At 40.6% G+C, this 21,051-nt stretch overlaps 2 protein-coding genes across 2 annotated transcripts; both read left to right on the top strand.

Moving 5' to 3' along the window:
• Positions 1-15,421: 15,421 nt before the first annotated feature.
• Positions 15,422-16,855, top strand: LOC139909914 (cannabinoid receptor type 1B-like). The gene has a single exon (XM_071897089.2). The coding sequence runs from the start codon at positions 15,422-15,424 to the stop codon at positions 16,853-16,855; it is 1,434 nt and encodes a 477-aa protein (XP_071753190.2).
• Positions 16,856-18,036: 1,181 nt separating this feature from the next.
• On the top strand, positions 18,037-20,570 carry LOC139909905 (akirin-2-like). The gene is made up of 6 exons (XM_071897076.2): positions 18,037-18,200; positions 18,482-18,664; positions 18,918-19,061; positions 19,195-19,344; positions 19,713-19,784; positions 19,932-20,570. The coding sequence occupies exons 2-6, from the start codon at positions 18,484-18,486 to the stop codon at positions 19,940-19,942; spliced, it is 558 nt and encodes a 185-aa protein (XP_071753177.1). The 5' UTR covers positions 18,037-18,200; positions 18,482-18,483; the 3' UTR covers positions 19,943-20,570.
• The last annotated feature ends 481 nt before the right edge of the window (positions 20,571-21,051 follow it).

The following is a 21,051-nucleotide window of genomic DNA, read 5'->3' on the forward strand; positions in this document are numbered from 1 at the left end:
GTGTCAATTAAGTGCCATCGAAGGGAGTCGCCCATGTGCTTGGCTATTGTCTTATTCGGGTGGGGGGATTTGCTCTGTGAGCCATGTGCTTTATTTCACATGATTCCCCGTGTTTTTGGCCTTGAGTGTTGCCCGACGATTCTGCAAACTGAGAACATGAAGAGATCTCTGTTATTAGATTGTTATTGTTTTTTTAGATTTAGGTCTGCCTTTTTTTTTTCTGTCCAGCACCTAGTATTAGTTTGGATGCATGTGCTTTTGTATATCTTTATTAGACTGCTAACCTTTCTGCAGCAAAGGCTCAATAGAAATGATCATCTTTTTATATAGCCTGATGATGAAATAGCGGTGCTAGACAAATCCACACTGGTTTCACATTGATTTCGCAAACTGAGAACTTGAAGAGATTTCTGTTATTAGATTGTTATAAATGTTGTTTTTTTTAGATTTAGGTGTGCCTTTATTAGACTGCTAACCTTTCTGCAGCAAAGGCTCAATGGAAACGATCATCTTTTTATATAGCCTGATATTGAAGTAGAGATGCTTGACAAAACCACATTGGTTTCACTGGGAAAAAAACAAAACACAAAAAACTGCTACTAGAGACAAATGTGAAAGTGATTGCATCAACTGAGTGATGCAGCAAATAAAACCTCTGTCCAATCTCATGATATCCCTCTCTCCACATTATGCACACGTTAACAAGCGTTCAATATTTCAAGTTGATCCATTACAGCGATCACGCCGAGCCAGAGAGATGAGATGGGCCATAATATACACAGGCAGGCATCACAACAACATGAAGTCCCTTAGGAAGGTTGGCTTGACAGCTACGATGTATGGATGTGCTTCTCATGGCAGCGTGCCTCTCAAATGGGAGATGAAACAGGCAACAGACTACTTGTCTGTGTGTGTGTGTGTGTGTGTGTGTGTGTGTGGCCCACCTAAGAGTGTGCGGTCCACATAATATTAATGTTTTTCTGCCATAACCTCAAGTCAGCCAGTTCATGTCCTCTCCAGCAGACGCTCACGGACCCAGACACGCTGGTGATGAGCCTGATTTTAAACATGAGGTTCCAGCTGACTGAGGAGAGCTGACAACGTGTCAGTCGTGCTTGTCCTGTCCTGTCAGCACGGCTATTAAACAAAGAGCGCCCTCCAGGAGTCCCCAGAAAGCCAGCCTCCAGGTTGGATATCCCACAGCAAGTGGCTTGGTGGTTGGGAAACATCCCCTAAGGGCCTCTCAAGTGTCTGTGAGTGTGTGTGTGTGTGTGTGTGTGCAACTTGACAGTCCCATTTCTGACATTAAAGTCACATCAGTGCACACAGCGTGTCACTGCTCTCTCTTTGAGCTGGAATACATAAACACCTCAGTTTAGTATGTCTTTCTGCAGCTCCACGCCTTTGGGGGGGGGGGTTTGTTGGTTTGACAGTGGCAGAATGTATGATCGAGGTCCATTCTTGTCTTTGGAGATAAATATATCTTTGAGGAATGGAAACACAAAAAAACAGCTATTTTTACACTGTCAGGGCCCATGCACTTGCATTCTACTAAACATTTTCTTCTTTAAAGTAATAATCGGTGACATTTTCATATAATTAAATGTCTGCTTTGTTGTTTTTTCACCAACTGATATAACACAACTGTTATTCAATTTATACCCAGTTCATGAAAGCTTTTGCATTTGCTGTTCTAAACATCTGATAGGTCTTTCCAGGGAAAAATCCTCTGGTGCAGAGGAAGTGATGTGTTTTGTGTTTCCGGCAGCAGCAGCAGTGGTTTGTTTGGAATAAATAGAAGAAGAACTGGGTAGTTAGCATGAGCAGCGATAGCCACCATGGCTGAACAGACAAAAGAAAAGAGCAAAACTACAGAAACTCAAACTTCACCAAGAGAAAATCCAAGGAGAACGACGTCACAGTACTGGACACGCTGTTTGATTGCCAAGTGATTTCTGGCAAGTGCAGCAGCAGAAACACCACAGCATTGTCCGCTTATCACCGAAGATGTCGCCAAAATAAGAAGAACACGGATCTTGCAGATTGCCACTTAAACATTACACATTTCTCCCTCCTTTGTTTGCCGGTCTTTTGTCCTTAGATACATTCTGTCAGTCTACAGGTTGGGTCTTTATTTGCCCGTCTCAGATTCTCCTCAGGAGAGTCCACACAGCTGCCCTCGCTGCTTCACATGCGCCCCTGCAGCAGCGGTGCCCTTTCTTTGTTTGACAGCACTGAAAAGGCTGCTGTCTGCCCCAATAACATCAGCCTTTGTGGGCAGTCTGCTGAACAGCGGAGTATGAGTCGTCCCTTGAACCACAGAGGAGCCAGAAACAGCAGGGTGCGCGGCTGAATTGAATTGTATATTGTAAAATGTTATTTTATTGAGTCATAATATGCTGGGCGGTTGGTACAATGGTCTTTTATGGGAATTAAAACATGAAATAAATCAGTGTCTGATAACAAAGGGAAGTTACATTTTGAAGAGAGGAGGATAATGCTGTTTTCAACAAGCATCGCTTCTTAACATTTGGTTCGCTGTGATCACTCCACATATTTGATACACTAACACACCCGCTGTTTCCGCCACATTGACCAATCCATTTAAAAGCTGTGATTCCTTATAGATATCACCAGATTCCACTTCAGCCATAAAGGGGAGATACAGAGGAAGGTGGCCTGTTAAAAAGCATTGTAAAGCCCTGAGACAATTGAAATACTGATTGTGCAAAACAGACTGCAACCCAATATTAGGAATGTCTTCATGCATATCAAGCTTATACCATGGGAATATGCAAAATATGAGCCTGATTCTCCTAAAACCCACAGATACTTCATTTGACAGTTGATATTCTCTTTGGTACTTTACAAATTTCATTGCGAGTCTTCACACTTCACGTAATATTTTCCTGTGGGGCAGGATTAATTCCAGTTTTCTGCCCTAAAAAGAGGGAAGGCACACCTCTGCCTCTTCTCTTTAGAGGACCCTCCAGCTCTGAAATGTTGCCCGGAGCACAAACTGTATAAACAAAACTATGAATATGGTGAGGCTGGAGGGCCGAGGGCCGAAGGTCTGCAGAGGATAAAGACCTATGAATCAGAGAGCAAAGTTTCTCTCTGAATACTAAAAAGGCCTGAGCCAACAGCAGTGTCAGTTTCCTAAATCTGAAGGGGCAAAAGGGGAAACTGCTGCCTCAGAATGGACCCGCTGTTGTGTTTGACTGTCTGCAGGTGAAAAACATCAAAAGCACCTTCTTGGAAAAGAATAAGGAATGTTTTAATGATGAACCACACCATAAAAACCTTCTTTATTCATTTCCAAGAAAAAAAAAATCCCACTATCTCCAATATATTCATTTAATACCTCAGTTCCGATACATACATTCTACAATTTTACATATTTAAAAAATACTGCATAAGGCAACATAAAGAAAACATAAATAAATAAATAAACATAAATCATCATTTTCCCTTTCTGTGTGTATGCCTAAGCTCTCTCTCTCTCTCTCTCTCTCTCTCTCCATCTCTCTCTCTCTCTCTCTCTCTCTCTCTCTCACTCTCTCTCCCCGTCTTTCTTCACACTCTGGAGCCAGGCAACATGTCAGGGAGAAAGCTTGAGTGTTAATTGGAAGCTCTCTCTCACGGGAACTCGTAGGCGTCTTCCTTGTCCTTGGTGTTTATCGGCTAATGTGATTGCCACGGCTCTCTCGGATTCATAGCCGCTCCTGAATAATGAACATACTTAATATTCCTCTCTTAGACAAGAGACTCTTGTGACCTGTTGTGCATAAATAATACAGGGGGGGGGCATTCAAAAATGAAACCCCTACTGACACAACTGAATATATTGTAATACAACAGAGACGGAACAATATTATTTTTTGTGGTGGCTGTTTTGTTGCAGGGTTTTTACAAAAATGTTTCGATGCATGCCCTCTCTCTCTCACCATGAATGTTTTAGTGTTTTAATTTTCTCATGAAATCCTGGTAGAAATGCTATATTTCATATTTGACATGCTGGCAAGCACAGGACTCATGGGTTTTTAGACTGAAACTCAGCCTAATAGGAGGCTCTCATCCTCTGTCGTTGGTGTCTTGACCTGAATCACATGGTTGACCCAGACAAAGATGAAGCATGAAGTTGAACTCACTCCTCCTTAAGAAAAACTTGTGTAAGGAGTGTGGTTTTGATTTAGATTTATTTGTAATGTGTCTTTCTATCAGAACTACTGAGTTAGAAGCTGGGAACTGGAGTCCTTGCATGCATGAATAACAGACATGCCTTATAGTTGTAGGGAGATAAAGTACATAAAGCAGATTGTGAGATGAAATTGCTTTTGTCTAATTAGATATTCCAGAAGATACTGTCACAAACATAATCCCATTCTTAAGAGTGTTCCATCTGTTTTGATCTGACTTTTGATAGAGATGAAACGCACATCGATCCATCTGAGCGATACGCCTTGTTTCATTTCAAGAGCAAAAAAAAAAAATGTTTTTATGACTGATCAAAAAATCAATCTTTAGAAATTCCACAGCCTGTCAGCATGAATCGGTTATCAATAAGACCAATATTAGCATGCACTCCATATTACTGGCATTGATTTTTCAATGAGTTCACAACCACATCATATAAGCACCAGCAAGCTAATGTCTACCAGCATTTCTCATCTGACACATAAGTATGAATAGATATATTGGTTGGTAATGCAAATTTTTTCCTCTCTTTCCTCTAATGCCCATTTTTTTCTTCAGTCACTTCACTTTCTTTGTCACACACTCTAATATTATTACTTATTTTGCCTAAATATCAACAGGGGGGGTCAAGAATCTGAGATGCAGAGTAATGGATTATGGGATTACAACAATCTGAATGCCAAAAAATTTGTAAACTGTTAAAGTTATGGGAGAAAACACTATAATCTGATTACAAATAATCACAGGTGCTCATAAAAATGGCATTAATTTGTTGGAGCACATGATAAGAGTTAATCAGTGTTGTAGAGTATTAATAGTGCAGTCTGCAAATTGTAATAGATTATCATTTTAATTTCATATTCTATCATTTTTGGAGGAACATAATTGCTTAAGGTGATTGAAAGTAATCAGATTACATTACTGAGTTGCTGTTAATGATCACAATTTTAAGCAACAATGAACACATTTTATTTTGAAAGTATAACCTCCCCAGCCAAGAGTGCATGGGCATAGAGAGATGCAGAAAATAAAATGTTATTCTATCTGGAATTTACACAGAGACTCACTCAACACCCACTTGATTACTATCATAAGACGCAGACTCAGCCTAAAAAAAACATCAGACAATCATCTTACAGGATGAGAAGACGAGGATCCTCACCACAGGCTGCTGTTCACAGCCTGATTAAAATGGAAACCAGCGGTGTCACAAATGGAGCCTATTGTGAACCTTGTTTCCTGCAATCAGTGGTTACCGGAAAGAATCGCTTAATAACAGCTTGATTCAGAAAATACAGGATGTGTCCGATGAAGACCCTCACCCTTTGTGTCTATTTTTCACCAATAAATGTGTGGTTGTGGCGTTGAGTTTGGCTCCATTGGTGACACGGACACAGATAGTTACAGAGTATTTTCTCTCTTTATGTTCTGTGATGGTTGTTTAATGATGGCATTGTGTTTGTGCAGATAAATGCAGTATATTTCAATACATTGTCTATGTTCTTTTTTCATTGCTATTATCTAATTCTATTTTATTGCTTTGTTGTTTTAATAGTCTTCCTGTTTTTATTGCTTATTTGTTATATTGCTTGTTTTTTATATACTGCCTATACTGTACTTGTCTTATTCTCTATTGGCTTCTATTACTTTTGCTGCCGCTACCTCATTTCTCTACGGGGATCAATAAAGTGTCATCTTATTTCAGAGAATAGCATTGTTGATGTTATGAGAAATAACACGCAAAATCACTTCTCTCTATTCACACTGACAACAGGACAGGAGCCTAATAATTACAATGCGATACTTCATTAATACCCTTTTGTTTTGTCCAGCGTCTTGCTCAAGGACACTTCAGCAGAGTGACTGGTTCAAATTTAACATGTGGGATGGTAGACAAGTTTTCCCTTAAAATTGTCTCTAAAATAAAATGGTCACATGAGGGAAGCATTCAATAATTACTGCTAACAACTTTATTTATTCACTTGAGCTGTGATTTCTTTCCATACAATATATACATGAACATAACAATCCAAATACACATGTATACTGGACATACAAATGAACATACACACACACTGTCATATTCTCATAAACATACATACACATACATCCTCACATATGCACCCGCCCACACACATACACTCATCAGAAAATAACTGAATACATAAAATTACATCCTACAAAAAACAACAAACAACCAAAAACATATACATACACAACATTGATCATTTTTGATATTTTTTAAGTTATTGTATATATATTCAGTAAGTTTCAATAAATACTTGATAACCTCCTCTATTACTCAAGCCTGGTTTCTATTCATTTCACAAGGGATAGTTACATTGGATCCTGTGCTGTGGTAAATGTATCATGATCTTATATAAAATGTGTCTGGGGAAAAAAACGTTTGAGGCTTTTTCATGGAGGAAATTATTTTAAATTTGATATTTTACACAAGATGAAAGACATATTCAGAAGAAAAAAATCTCTCCTTTCATTTAGCGCGATAAGCTTTGCTTTATAAACCAAAAAGAGGGAGGCAGTTTGGACAGTAATGACACCCTTCAGATGAGATGGAAAACAAATCTCTGCTAATACATTTATAGCATGCATTAAGACTTTGCATGAATTCCATTTTCTAATGATTATAGCCTCGACCTGTCTGCTTCAATAATGTGATATTAGACTGTCTGTCCCGAGCTCCCAAAGCTCATACATCAAAGACATAATTGAGACACCTTCGCTGATGCTGCAGACCTCGTAACACTAAATCTCTCGCACAGAAACACACACGCACGCACACACGGACACGCGCTTAGCACGGCAAACTGAGATTTTCATGATGATTGCACACAAGGCCTCACATTCAACCAATTTGAATTTGAGCGTAATAAGAAAAGATAATATGCTGATTTCATTGTGGGAACAGGTGTCGTCGTGTGACACACCCATTAATCAATCAAAACTTAACAATGAACTCCTGGTTAGGGTGGTCATCACCTTTGACCTCATCCATGAACATGTATTTGAGTGAGACTGATGAGGTTTGAACCTGGGTGAACCCAAAACTGTGTTAAACCGAACAGCCAAAACCTAACCGATATAAGATGTCACTTAATATTGCCGGTGCAGTTGCAGGATGAGCTTAGCAAGCCTGTGAACTTGCAGATACAAGTTATTATTCAAGATTCAAACATTCAAAAACCTAAACTGCATCTTAAACAAGGTGGTATAGAAGAGGAAAATATAAATGCTGACCACTACTATAGATTTATTGCCCTTTTTGAAAGGATTTTATACTGCGGACACTGGAAAAAGTATTTATCTGAACTAGTTAAACCAATTTACTAGAGGAACGCTGCTTTGGCTTCAGTGTAGTGTGGAGAGGTGCTCATTGAAGCTTGGCTGACAGGGTCATGTTTTGGCAGAAAAAAATTATCCAAGGCTCTCTTCCCATGCAAAAGGCACATTAGAAAATATGCATTAGCCAATAAATTATAAAGGCTTTTTACTTTTTGTGTGGGAAGAGTGTCTTGGATACATTTTTTCTGCCGAAATATTTAAGCCAGTTTGTGACCGTGACCCTGGGCGCTGACCCTTTGGTGAGACCTGATGCAAAACAGTCTCACACAATGCCAAACATAATAATCTCATCAATCACTTTCATGCATCCCTGAAAATACTGTGCACAGGATTCAAGCACTAGAGGACCAAAAGTAGCCACTGGCACAGGTACAGTGACATGGCAATGACAAATGATGCATCCAGCAAAACAGTGCTGGATGCATCAAGGAAAACACTCAACAAAGCTACGGCCAAAACCGTTACTGACGCCTCCCACGGTATCATGATGACGTGAAATGATGGTGCTGCTGCTGAAACCACGGCGCCCCGAATCTGAGGCTCTGCACAGAGCTGGAGGAGAGCAGGAGGAAGCAGGAGAGGGCACATGGATGACAGAACAACTGGCACACATCATCAGTGAGCAGAGAAAAACCAATCTGGCTTGGAGAGATCACAATAAACCTGACATGAAAGAATAAGCAGCCAATGCACTCAGCTATGATAGGCCTAAGACAGCCAGACAGGCCTGAATAACAGCAGAACAAAAACACAGAGACACATCCACGCTTTGCTTTTCAAATACACCATTATCAAAGCAACTGTGGATTACTTCTTTTGTGTCGCCTCAGTTTCTTGGCGAAGTTAAACACACACACGTACACCCACGCACACACACACACACACACAAACATTTGTGTAAGCCAGGTGACCTTGTACAGTTGTGATGAAGCAGAGTCTCCATGGCGACGCACCTGAAATGCTAACAAAGACACCGCACTGTCTTCATAATCTTCCCAGCTTGTAACTCAGAAATAAGATTGATAATTGTTTTTGTCTAGACACAAAAGAACAGCCTTCGGCAGCGCTTCACTGTTATTGCCTGAGGGCTGGATAAGAAATAACAAATATGTATAGCGGCGCAGCAGTGGGATAAGAAAGCAGAATGTGAACGAATAGAAGGATAAAGAATTTCAAGTACTCCCAAAGGTATTTGTACCAGGGAAATTAAATTAGAGCATTTGGAGGAAGACAGTGTGCCTCAGCCATCGGAGATCATATAATGAAAGGTGAAAATGGTGAAAGGAGAATGATTGAAAATTGCAAAACCTTTGTCAAACACATACACCAGCCGTTTCCCTAGTTCAGATTGCATGGAGATGGTATTGTACTATAGTGATAAATCAATGAATAATATTCACAGATGATGCTAAGTTTAGCTCACATACGTGTCAGCCTGATGTCAATTAGGACACAAGCTGTGAAGTGATAAGAGCTGCAGGGCTATAGGTGTAAATTTGAAGGCATCATCTCTGTTCTCCCAGCTCAGCATGATGGCTTGTGGCTGGCTGCCAGCCGGGTTGTTTATGCTCTGTGGCAATCGATCTATTTTCCAGCCCAGATGGCTGTGATTGCTTTGGGAAGGGGAGATATCAACTCTACCTGACAAGGATTATAATCGCATCTGTCGTCATGAGCTATTATATTTCAAATATTGCTTTAACTCTCACTTAACTGGTGTATCTTTCGTTTAACAGCAATTAATTGATGTCCATGTTGTCACTCTGCAGGTCATCCAGGATGTGTGCAAGAAATTACAAAGAAGTTAGAATAAACGAACAATTAATGCTACTTTTGCCAGCTATAGCTCTCCAACAAACCTCTAAGTCACAGTGAACCAAACAGCACATCCTGTTTCAATTTAAAACACATGCACACATGGATAAACCTTTACATCCTTTCCAGGAGTAAAAAATGGAATAGAACCAAGAACTTCCCGCAATGCTCCTTGTTTACATGTGAACATAGATAATGTTGTGATGCTTAGATTCCTCTGCAGAGTTTAGTAAGTAAAGCCAGCTGCTTCTCTGTTTTCTGTTGCAGTGTTGCAATAATCCATCTAAGGCAAAAACAAAATTGTAATTTACACATTGGCTTGGCTTTTAAAGAGGTTTATTCAGTCAATAAGTCAAAATAAAGAGTGGTGGTGGTGGTTCTGTAATGGTGTATCGGATGCTTTTTCTGGCATGGATTGGATCCACTGATCACACCACTGACTTGATTTTTGAGAATCACCTTGAGCCAAAAACTTTATGACAGTAGATTAAATGTCAGCTTAGAGACTGATGAGGGTTGAATGCCATCTCATCTCATTTTTCACGATAACTTTCCATTATGGTCTTACAGCATTTGTGAAATATTATCATCATGATCTTCACACTTTGGGTGACCACTTGTATCTTGCTGATGGGGGGTATTGTCATCCTGGAAAATATTATTGGATTAAAGTGGTCATTCAGAGTTGTTTTCTCACGAAACAAACCAAATTTACCAAAATCAGTTACCAAAATTATTTATTTTTCTTTTACACTCTTTAATGCCTAAAAGTGGGGGGAAACTTAATGGAAAGCTGTAAAACTCAAGGGAAAATAAGAAACCTCAAGTGAAAAGGGAAACTTTATTAGCATCAGATGCAGTTTTAAAAATCAATTATATACCAATTTTGGAGTTGTTCACCTAGCACTCTGATGATTGTACACACAATCCACATCTCACCGACAATCAATACCAATACTTCATGTGGAGCAGACAGTCAACACTTGCCAACCCCCATAAAGGAAGGCAAACTGAGGCAGAGTACATCAAACTGCCTTTCACTGTTGACCACAAATGCATTTTCACTGATTATTGGTGATGGTCTAGACGGTATGTTCTAGCCTTGAATGATTATTTTTCCTAAACTATGCAAGTAAATGCAGCCTGCACCAATACAGATCCATTCACTCTCTTCACTGCGGCGGGACTTTATGTTTGTTTCCTTCATTTCATAACGCTGTGAAACCATTTTCATAACCACACTCTGAGTGCATTCAAATTGTTTTCACTGCTTCAAATGCCCATAATGTGGACCTGCAGCTAATGTTATTGTTTTCCCGCATTCACCAAATAACACACAAGAAAACAAATTTCAAAACCAATTTTAAAACTATTTGTGCTTTGTTGTCTCCAGATTTCTGATAGAGTCTCATCAGCTCGTGATAAAGCTGAAGGCTGGAATATGAAGTATCTCTGAGATGAAATAACTCTTCTGTGATGTACAGCTTTGATAGCTCTCTGAATTTGTTTGCGAGAAGCATTTTCCAGTAACAGGTGAATAAACACAGGGGAAGTGATCAGAATGGAAACAGATGGTATAGGTAGCTGTGAGACACTTCCAATGAAGTGCTGTGTAGGAATCAAGCTCAAACAAAAAAGCTTAGCTGACTGACAGTGACATCTCAAATTACAACAAACCCTGAATGATGGCATTAAAGTACAACATTTAAAATAACAAGATGTATTCAATAGAAAATCAGAATTAGGAACGAGGAGGCGAACGACTAAAAATAAACTCAATTTCACAACGTTTCTTCTCCCTGACAGAAAGGGACCATGTGACTGCAGGTAAAGTGACTGTTGGTGTCATGGCAGTCGGGTCCATTTGGGTTTTTTGTCAGTCTCTGAAGCTCTGCAGCTGGGCGTGGGGCAAATGAATTATTCTCTGGCTGTGAATCAGTCAGTCGGGCTCTGCAAGGCGATTACAGATCAGAATGTGCTCTTGCTGTCTGGGTGTGCAGGGCAGGAGTGTCATGACCGTGTGGTGTGTATGTCTTCAGCCAGCTAGCTGACACCCAGAGGGAGACTTTGTACAGTGTCCTCTCCCTCTCTGAAAACCCTGACAGATTACGCCGAGGTAAATAGTTCAGCCGAGTTGTGAGTTGAAGCCCTGTGAGTAATTCATCTACGCCTTTAGCGCTCATTTGCATAGTGCTTGCCCAAGTGAGCATTCACTGAACCACCTGCTAAGTCTTTGTGATTACCACTGTGTTCTGCTGAGATAAAAAAGGTCTTTATATGACTAAATGGTGCATGAAGGGGATTCTACCCACTGACCATGACAGCGTTAGTCAGTCGCTGCACAGTTGCGTGAGCTACTTTGCTGTGAACACATATACCGTTTCTGCATTGGAAATTCATATATGGCTACTGATCAGCTTGAATAAACTGTAAATAAAAGAGGTGCAGGGAATTAGAATGGTAAATTGTTAATTAATGTTGCAAGAAAGCTAGGAAAAATGAAGACTCATACATACGTTTAAACACCTAAACATCTCATCTCATCTCATCTCATCTTATCTCATCATATTTCATCAGGACACTCGTTGTTGTTGTTGTTGTTGTTGTTGTTGTTGTCTGCATGGAAAATCTGGAAAATGCATGAGAGATGCAGGATGAGGAACTTCTACAATGGCTTCCACTTTACTTCTCCCTTTTAATTTGTCACAGACGTTGTTTCCCGGATGTGGAGTTGTTTGTTTCAATTAAACATCTTTGGGAAATGGTTCACAGACCAACAAACACCTCTGATTTGCCTAATGAGGCCAGGTTGGTATAATTGTTTGATGGAGTGAATAATGTGAATGTAGATAGTTGATGGCTGATGATGGGATGCATATGACTCTTTGTGCAGGAAGATGTATTTAAAAGACAAAAGATAATCAAATGATAACTTACAGTATTGAATATTTGTGTCAAAAACTGTATTTGGGCTTTTTCCCTTACACTGAACTGATGTGACATGAACTAAACTCAACTTAATTCTGTTTTGCCCCCCTGGCTACTCCTCTATACCTCCAATAAGGTGTAAATATGAACTATCTGAGGCCAGGCCGGTGCAGGTAGAGTGCGAAAACAGTAATCACTGCAGGGAACAGGCTACCTCTTTGGAACAGAATGAACCGGATTAAGAGCTGGCAGCGTTCGGCCGCACCCTCCTCCCCTTCTCTATTTATGCATCTTTTCCTCCTTTCCCTCCCTCCCTCCCTCTCTCCATTCTCCCGTCTTCCAACCCCTTGACACAAACATATCAGAGACAGCCAGCCTCCTCTCGAGTGTCGTCTGGTGACATGCTGTCTGTGTAGCCACTGTGTTTCAGCTCTCTCAGGAGCCCAGAAAAACCTTTGTCTCCGTGAAATAAGTAACTTCCCACTATGTGTGTCCTCTGGATGTGTATTTACTTGTTTTTGTAGAAAAAAAAATGCATTTGATAAAATTATAGACATGTATACTTGCGTATAAATGTATTGATTCATCATTGCTTGTCCATGTGTTTAAAAAGACATGTATGAAGCCTGATTTGTAATGCACTGATGTAGCAATTGAGCCCATGTAGACTGAAAGTATTGATTTTAAAATGTAACACTCAAATAACAAATGACAGTACACAGAAAGGGATCAGTATTCAGCGAGGTGCATTATGGAGCTTTCCATGAGGAGGCCAAGTAATATAAATCACTGCACATGAATCATTATCACACATATCATTCACCAGCAAAGACGGACATTAAACAATAATAGCTGTTATTAGCCTAGAACAGCCTCCCATATCTGGCTAAAATGTTCCAGACAAGTGCTGTTGGTGGAAGAAGATTTAGAAAACTGTATCTGGTGTAGTTGCTATGACAGTCACACCGGCCCTTTGTCATCGCAGACAGCTCTTTGTTGCTCACTGATGTGATGCTTTGGTGAGAATGACACTTAAATGATGACGATAATTATTATGATGGATGTGGACTGCAATATTCTGCTCCCCTCTCTGAGAGATAACAGATGCCACTTTCCAAGCAAATCCATATTAAAACTTTACCTCAGTGATCCAGCTCAAAATGAGAACTCATCTTGAAATTCATGAGACATACAGTATAACTGAATCAGGTGGTAATGAATGGCATAACCACTAGCCATTAAGTTACATTACCTTTCTCTGTGTAGGCCATGTTCATGGGGAGGACATTGATCTGATCTATTGCTCTGCCACAAATATGATCAATAGGCTTGAAACGTCTTATAGAAGGTGTTCAGTAATTAGTTGAATGACTCCTCAGTCTTTTCTGTTCTGCTAAAGCTAGTTGCACTGGCATCATGTGTAGGACTTCATTTTTTCCCCATGATGTTGCATCACCAAATAGCATGTATTTTCTGCAACAAGATATATGTAATTTGGGAGATAGCTGTGTTTGGAGTGCATGGTGTAAATAATTGCGCAGCTGCACAGCACCAGAACAGACTCTTGCCGCTATTTAGCATGTGCATTTCATCACTATATATTCCTATATGGGACTTAAAGTGGTATGATGCTTAATAGTGAATTTAAAATGACATCTTCTTACTTCATGGTATTTCTTGTCTCCAGTGGAAACACTATAACATTCTTATAATATTCCTGTAGGCTTTTATTGTTTTGCTGAACTATTCTGTAATATCTCTCTGTGAATGTAATATTTCAAATGAGAAAAATCAAATGAAGGCAGCAAATATGGCGAAAGTTTGTCAGTTGATGATTATTGTCTCTTTCCTGGATGACGAGGTGTGAATGCTGAGGTTTGGACCTCCTGCACTTCCTGCGCTCCAACACCTCGCACCACGTGACCAGGCGCACAAAGCGGAGCCTTATAACCGCCCGCTCCTATATCAGACTCACCGCCGTCTGCCCGTCTTTACTGTATCTGACACTGACAGTATAACAGGCGAAGCAACATAGGAAAAATCCCCCAGCAAATCATCAAAACCAACTAATATAATTTCCAACTGGCTCCCAGTTTCTTGGAGTTGCTGTAACTGATGAAGAGTGGAGAAGACAATACAATTTGGCTTCTCTCATATTAGTTGATTTATTTTTACGTCATGGATCGACGCAAGTTCTTTGTGCTGAGAAAATAAAGGTATGGTCTGTTTTTACTTCTTTTTTTTTTAAGTTGACACTGACATGACTTTTTTTCTGTTTTATTTTTTGTATTTTATTATTATTTAATTGTTGATTTATTTAAGGTCACATTTTACAGTTCCATCTGGTGCCTACTTTGTCCTTAAGGAGTATAATTATTGGCCCAATAGTGCGTGTAACATGTTACATGTCAGATTTTGGCTCTCAGAAATCTTTTAGGCTAAACGTATTTTATTCGCAACATCATGACATGTTTAATCAGTTCTCAGTTTCTTCTTCTTTTTTTTTTATAAACTATTTCATTATTTTAATCTTTTCATGTGAACTTGAATATAGATAAATAATGTCATCGTTACGCCTTGACAGTGGACCTAATTGGTTCGACATATGTGAACTCTTTATCCTGCTTCTCCCTTGATGCCTAATTAATCCAATGATTATTGAAAAAAACAAAACTTAATGCTTAATGACCTCGTTTAATTAATAAGAAAGCCTGGCTGGCCTACATAGTTAATGCAATGATTTCCCCTGAGGCAGCATAGGTTTGTCATCAACTGTTCAGTTTCCCACTATTGTCTGGGATGCATCTGCTATAGAGTCAGCTGGCTGATACAGAGATTCCCTAATATCACCCAGCAACAAATGACACCCATAGAACTCCACTATATTATACATTGGTTAACACCCATATAGTTTTGATTGATTCATTCCTTTCCAATTTATTCATTTATTAAATATGTTTCTATCTAAATGTATACATTGACATTTATTTTTGAGTAAAGTGTTGCATTTTTTTATGGATGAATATTCTGCTTTTTTCTTCATAGATGCCCTTTGTATGAGTCTAATGCTGTTACACCACACACGTCTCCACTGAGCAGCTCTACAGCCACCACAGCCATGAAGTTGGCTCTGCACAGGATAGCAGGCACCACAGTGAGCGCGATAACAACAGGTGTACAGTATCTCGGCTCCAACGATGCCAGCTACGACGACCCCTCCGTCGACTCGAGCCTGATCAAGAATGGATTCCACTTTGAGAAACCCAACTCTGCCTCGATAAGCAACTCCTTCTCCGGACTCGTCCCTGGAAATAAGGAGATGATTTTCAATGGCTTCCCTCCCATTTACCCAACCAACATATCAGACTTTCTGCTGGGTAATGGGACCTCTATGGGGAGTGGAGGCATGGCACAGTGCGGGGAAGACTTTGTAGACAACATGGAGTGTTTTATGATTCTGACTCCCAGTCAGCAGCTCGCGGTAGCCATCTTGGCGCTCACCCTGGGCACCTTTACAGTGCTAGAGAACCTCATGGTGCTGTGTGTGATCCTGCACTCCCAGACCCTGCGCTCCCGGCCTTCCTATCACTTCATAGGCAGCCTGGCAGTGGCTGATCTGATTGGTAGCATCATATTTGTCTACAGCTTTCTGGACTTCCATGTTCTCCACAGGAAAGACAGCCCTGATATTTTCCTCTTCAAGTTAGCTGGGGTAATTGCCTCCTTCACAGCGTCCGTGGGCAGCCTGTTCCTCACTGCGATCGACCGCTACATCTCCATCCACAGGCCCATGGCATACAAGCGCATCGTTACAAAGACCAAGGCGGTCATTGCCTTCAGCATGATGTGGTCCATCTCCATCGCCATCTCCTTGCTCCCTCTGCTGGGCTGGAACTGCAAGCGTCTCAACTCCGTCTGCTCGGACATTTTCCCCCTGATTGACCAGAAGTACCTGATGTTCTGGATCGGAATGACCAGCATCTTGGTCCTCTTCATCATCTACGCCTACATGTTCATCCTGTGGAAAGCCCACCACCATGCGGTCCGCATGCTGAGCCGCAGCTCCCAGAGGAGCGTTGTTGTCTACACCGCAGACGGGACTAAGGTTCAGACGGTGAGGCCCGAACAGGCCCGCATGGACCTCCGTCTGGCCAAGACCCTCGTTCTGATCCTGGTGGCCCTCATCATCTGCTGGGGCCCCGTTCTCGCCATCATGGTCTACGACCTCTTCTGGAAGGTGGACGACCTCATCAAGACTGTGTTCGCCTTCTGCAGCATGCTTTGCCTGCTCAACTCCACTGTGAACCCTGTGATCTATGCCATGAGGAGTAAGGACCTGCGTAGGGCCTTCCTCAACATCTGCCGGATGTGCCGGAGAACCACCCAGCCTCTGGACAACAGCGGAGAGAGTGACTGGAACAGCAGGAGCGTGAGAGGCACAGCAGGCGTGGCGGGGAGCAATGAGGCAGATTCTGGAAAGACTAGTAGAGTGAAAGTAGCCCAGGTTAGTCTGTCTGGAGCCACTGAGACATCGACTGCAGAGCCGGTCTGAAAGGCAAGCTGTCATCCTCTGGTACAACTGTGAAGGAAAGATATTGTAGAATAGTCCCTACCCTAACAATGCACTGCTCTGTGACTGTGAAATGTGCCAAAAAACGACTTAGATACAGACCTGAAAAAAAGAAAGCTTTTGTTGCTTTAAGATGTGGCATTCCCTGTTACTCTTTCAGGTTTATTTATTTATGATCATAGCAATATTGTGACAGTAATACAAGGTGAAACTGTGCTTACCATCATGCTAACTTCCCTTTTGACTGACGATACGCTGCTTGTGAGTGAAATTAGCCTCTCTTTGGTGATATGTTGATGATGTCATGCCGTTTGGTCATTCTTCAATGCTGCGCAAATCTTCTTTAGAATTATTGATCTTTGACACGTTCAATGTGAAGAAAAATAGTGAATCATAATTTGCATTTTGAATGGATTTTTGATTAAATGAAAGCAAAACAAAACTGTTTAGTCTGAATAGTGACCTGGGAATGTTACGCAACCATTCATAACTCATGTGCTTATAAAACAATGACATTTTGTGAGAAGCTATACTGCCATATTCCTGTGAACAATCAATGGTGCCATAAGTCCTATAAAAATGTGTGTGTAAGCAGAGGACATTAATTATATAAACATATTGACTTTGTCTATTTTTATCATAATTTTGTCACAATTCATTGTAATCTTCTTTTTTTTTTTTTTTCAATAAAACAATGAAATACCAGCAAACCAGGACATTATGAATGCTCATTAAATAAAATCCGGTGTGTGTGTGTGTGTGTGTGTGTGTGTGTGTGTGTGTGTGTGTGTGTGTGTGTGTGTGTGTGCGTGCGTGCGTGTTTAAAGAGTGGAGGCGGGCACCGGGAACAATATCAACGTTCACTCTATATTTTACTGTATGATACTGCCCTCGTGTGGATGCTGACTGAAGAGGCGATGTGATACATGGACAGATGAATGAAGTAGAAATACTTAATGTCAGCAAACACTATAAACAGGTCGGCGTTTTACCAAGTAAAATTCAAAACATAGGAATTTCTGATGATGTATGGCAAGACAATGTTGACCCAAAGTAATTTCACATATTTTGTAGTCCACTGCTCTTTCCTAAATGTACTACAAAACCCATCATGCATTGCTACGTAAGCAAACATTTGCACGTGTGACGTCACTAGCAGGAGAAGCCGACTGCTTCATATCAAAAACAAGCAGCTAAGTTACGTTAGCTAGCTACCCTATCTAACGGTAGACAGTTGGCCCATCGTCACTAGAACTTTTAGTAAGCAACTTTTAGAGCAACACAAGTTGCTGAAGGTAATTGGAGAGGGCGACTTTCCCCCCAAAAGGTAAGAGACAGCTTTCTTCAACTGTATACCAGAGCATACTGTCCTACCAATGGTGTCGAAAGCTAACGTTAGCTTTGTTTTCGTTTGGATTGAGTGTTGGCTAGCCAGCATAGCTAACGTTAGCTTGCTAGCGAATATTCAAAGCCTTTGCTAGGCGAATTGCTTTGCTTGTGTTCGTCAGCGGAGCAGGCTGATTTTAGCGGAGCAATTCCCGTTGAAATCGCTTCATAATTCTCTTGTTCCGATATTTCACCCCCCCCCCTCCTTTTAACACACTGAAGTCATGGCGTGTGGAGCCACCCTGAAGAGGACCATGGATTTCGATCCATTGATGAGCCCAACGTCCCCGAAAAGACGAAGATGCATACCCGTGTCCCCGTCATCTTCATCCTCTTCATCCCCCAGGAAGTACCTTCGCATGGAACCCTCGCCATTTGGGGAATCGTCGTCAAGACTTACTGCAGGTAATGTTGGCCAAGTTGGCCTGCTTGCCGACTAGGGACTTAACGTTAGGCATTAGCAACATGTTGAGCCAGGTGATTTAAAGCCAAGCTAAGTTTAACAACCTTCCGAATGATCAAGTTAACTTTTGATTTCATAGCCGGTCATGTGTATTGTGTGTCGGCATGCAAAGTTTAGAGGCCTCCCTGAACGTGACAACTATTGTCTTTGATTAACAGCCCCCTTCTCCTCTCTTGTTTTCTTTTGTCCCGCTAGAACAAATCCTGAACAACATCAAGCAGGAGTACAAACGCATCCAAAAGAGGAAGCATCTAGATGGAAGCTACCAACAGCCAGAGTGCTGCTATTCTCCTGAGTCCCCATCCCAGTCGTCTATTATGAGTGGCTCCAGCATGCCAGGTTCGTTAAGTAACACACTGTGTAGAGGAGAGGCTTTGTCAGGCCAATACAATAAACTGTGACACTACACTCTGGTAATCAGAGTTACCATGATTACAACACACAGTATAATCACAACAACTATCTTCTGCAGGAACATCTTCTGGAGGAGTTTCTCCAACTAGGAAAGAACAACCATTATTCACCCTCAGACAAGTTGGGATGATCTGTGAACGCCTGCTGAAAGAAAGGGAAGAGAAGGTGCGGGAGGAATATGAGGAGACAATGACTTCAAAATTGGCAGGTGGGTACACTTTGACTTTTCAAATGTTGAATTGATATATGCTTTATGTTTTCCTTTCTCAATAAAATGCTTAATTTGAATAGATATGTGTAAATAAACAAGATTCTGCCCTGATATGTAGTAATAAATGAATTTAGGATGAGAAATTGCAATACAAAACATTGCTTGTCAACAACTAGATGATGCAGCTGGCTGTGTTTTTACTTCATGAATTCAGATTTAAATACATGGATTGACTGATGCCTCATTACATATTTAGACTGAATATCGGTCAATATTGTTAGTGTGTAGTCTGAATACCTGTAGTTTAAAGAACTGTCTAATGGTGACATTGCTTCCCCCCCTGTCTCCCGTCCTCTAAATTTCAGAACAATATGACACCTTTGTGAAGTTTACACATGATCAGTTGATGCGACGATTTGGGGAGCAACCTGCAAGCTGTGAGTTTTTTTTTAATTCATCTAAAATTGTCTCCACATTCCTGTTTCACTGACACATGTGAGAAAGTCATGGAATTTGGCTTGAATTCCACCTGAGAAGTTTAAGCTAATATGTCTGGTTTCTTTATTTTGTCTCCTCTTCTCCAGATGTTTCCTGAGTGTGGCACCGAATCTTTGCAAGACAACTTTCTCTTGCTGCAAGCTATCAAGTGATATTTCGAGAAAGAAAAAAAGCCCATCAATGCAAGAGATTCAGTTTAGCTAGTTTAAATGAAACTTTTCTTACTGTGCCATATTTCTGTCTTTGGGCAAAGGTTTATATGAAGCCGTTGTCAGTGGTTACCACTCTGTTGTAAGCAACTAGGTGCTTCCTAATGTAAATTTATGGACCCTATCTCTACCAGTGGCCTATGTTTCTCCTGCTGTACGTGTATCTACAGTTATCTCACTTTTGTAATGATTCCCGGCATTCCAGGCTTTGTTATTCATTGTTTGATTTCTTTATGTTACATGTATATATGATAAAGCAATGTAGAATTTTACATAAGGTTTGCTGGTCAATCTGAAAGCAAGTGGAAGAAACAAGTTAGTATAACAAAGAGAAAGCGTTTGCAGTTTGCCCCCAGTTCATAGCTTTGGAATTGAGCATAAAGCGGGCTAATTTGATTTTTTTTTTCTCTCCCTATCAATGTTTTATTTATTTTGACATTTGTTTTCCTGGTATTAGTTTCAAACCAATGTACTTAGTGGAAAAAACAAACAATAAAATGTTTTAAGAGTTGTTGAGACTTGTTTTGATGATTTTATGGTGATGATGGTATGCTTCTAATGAACTGATGTACTGTAAGCACCATTTTGATTATTTGGCTTTGAGCTATTCAGTTCTAGTGATAAAGAAAATAACACCAAGAAATCTTGTGACTATGTTATCATTTATGAAAAGAGCTTTCAGGATAAGCTATTAGTCACTGTGTTAAACTTGTAAGTCAAAAAGCTATTCCCTTTTCCCAAGGGTAGAGGGAAGTTGTGAATGACTACTCAAAATGACAAGACCTGAGTTTGCAACCGCTACAAAAGATGTGTCTACGTCTGAAATCTTTATTCCTGATTTTTCATGGAAGGAGAGACCAACATAATTATTCCTGGTTATATTGGTTTGATCATGTCTTTCGATTACATGTGTATGCCATGCATGTTCCTTCTAGCCATGCCTCCAGTATAGCGCCCTAGTGGTTGAGCCATAGAAAATTATGAGTTGAAATTAGTT

This window comes from Centroberyx gerrardi, chromosome 17, assembly GCF_048128805.1.
Source record: "Centroberyx gerrardi isolate f3 chromosome 17, fCenGer3.hap1.cur.20231027, whole genome shotgun sequence".
NCBI classification, from domain to species: Eukaryota; Metazoa; Chordata; class Actinopteri; order Beryciformes; family Berycidae; genus Centroberyx; species Centroberyx gerrardi.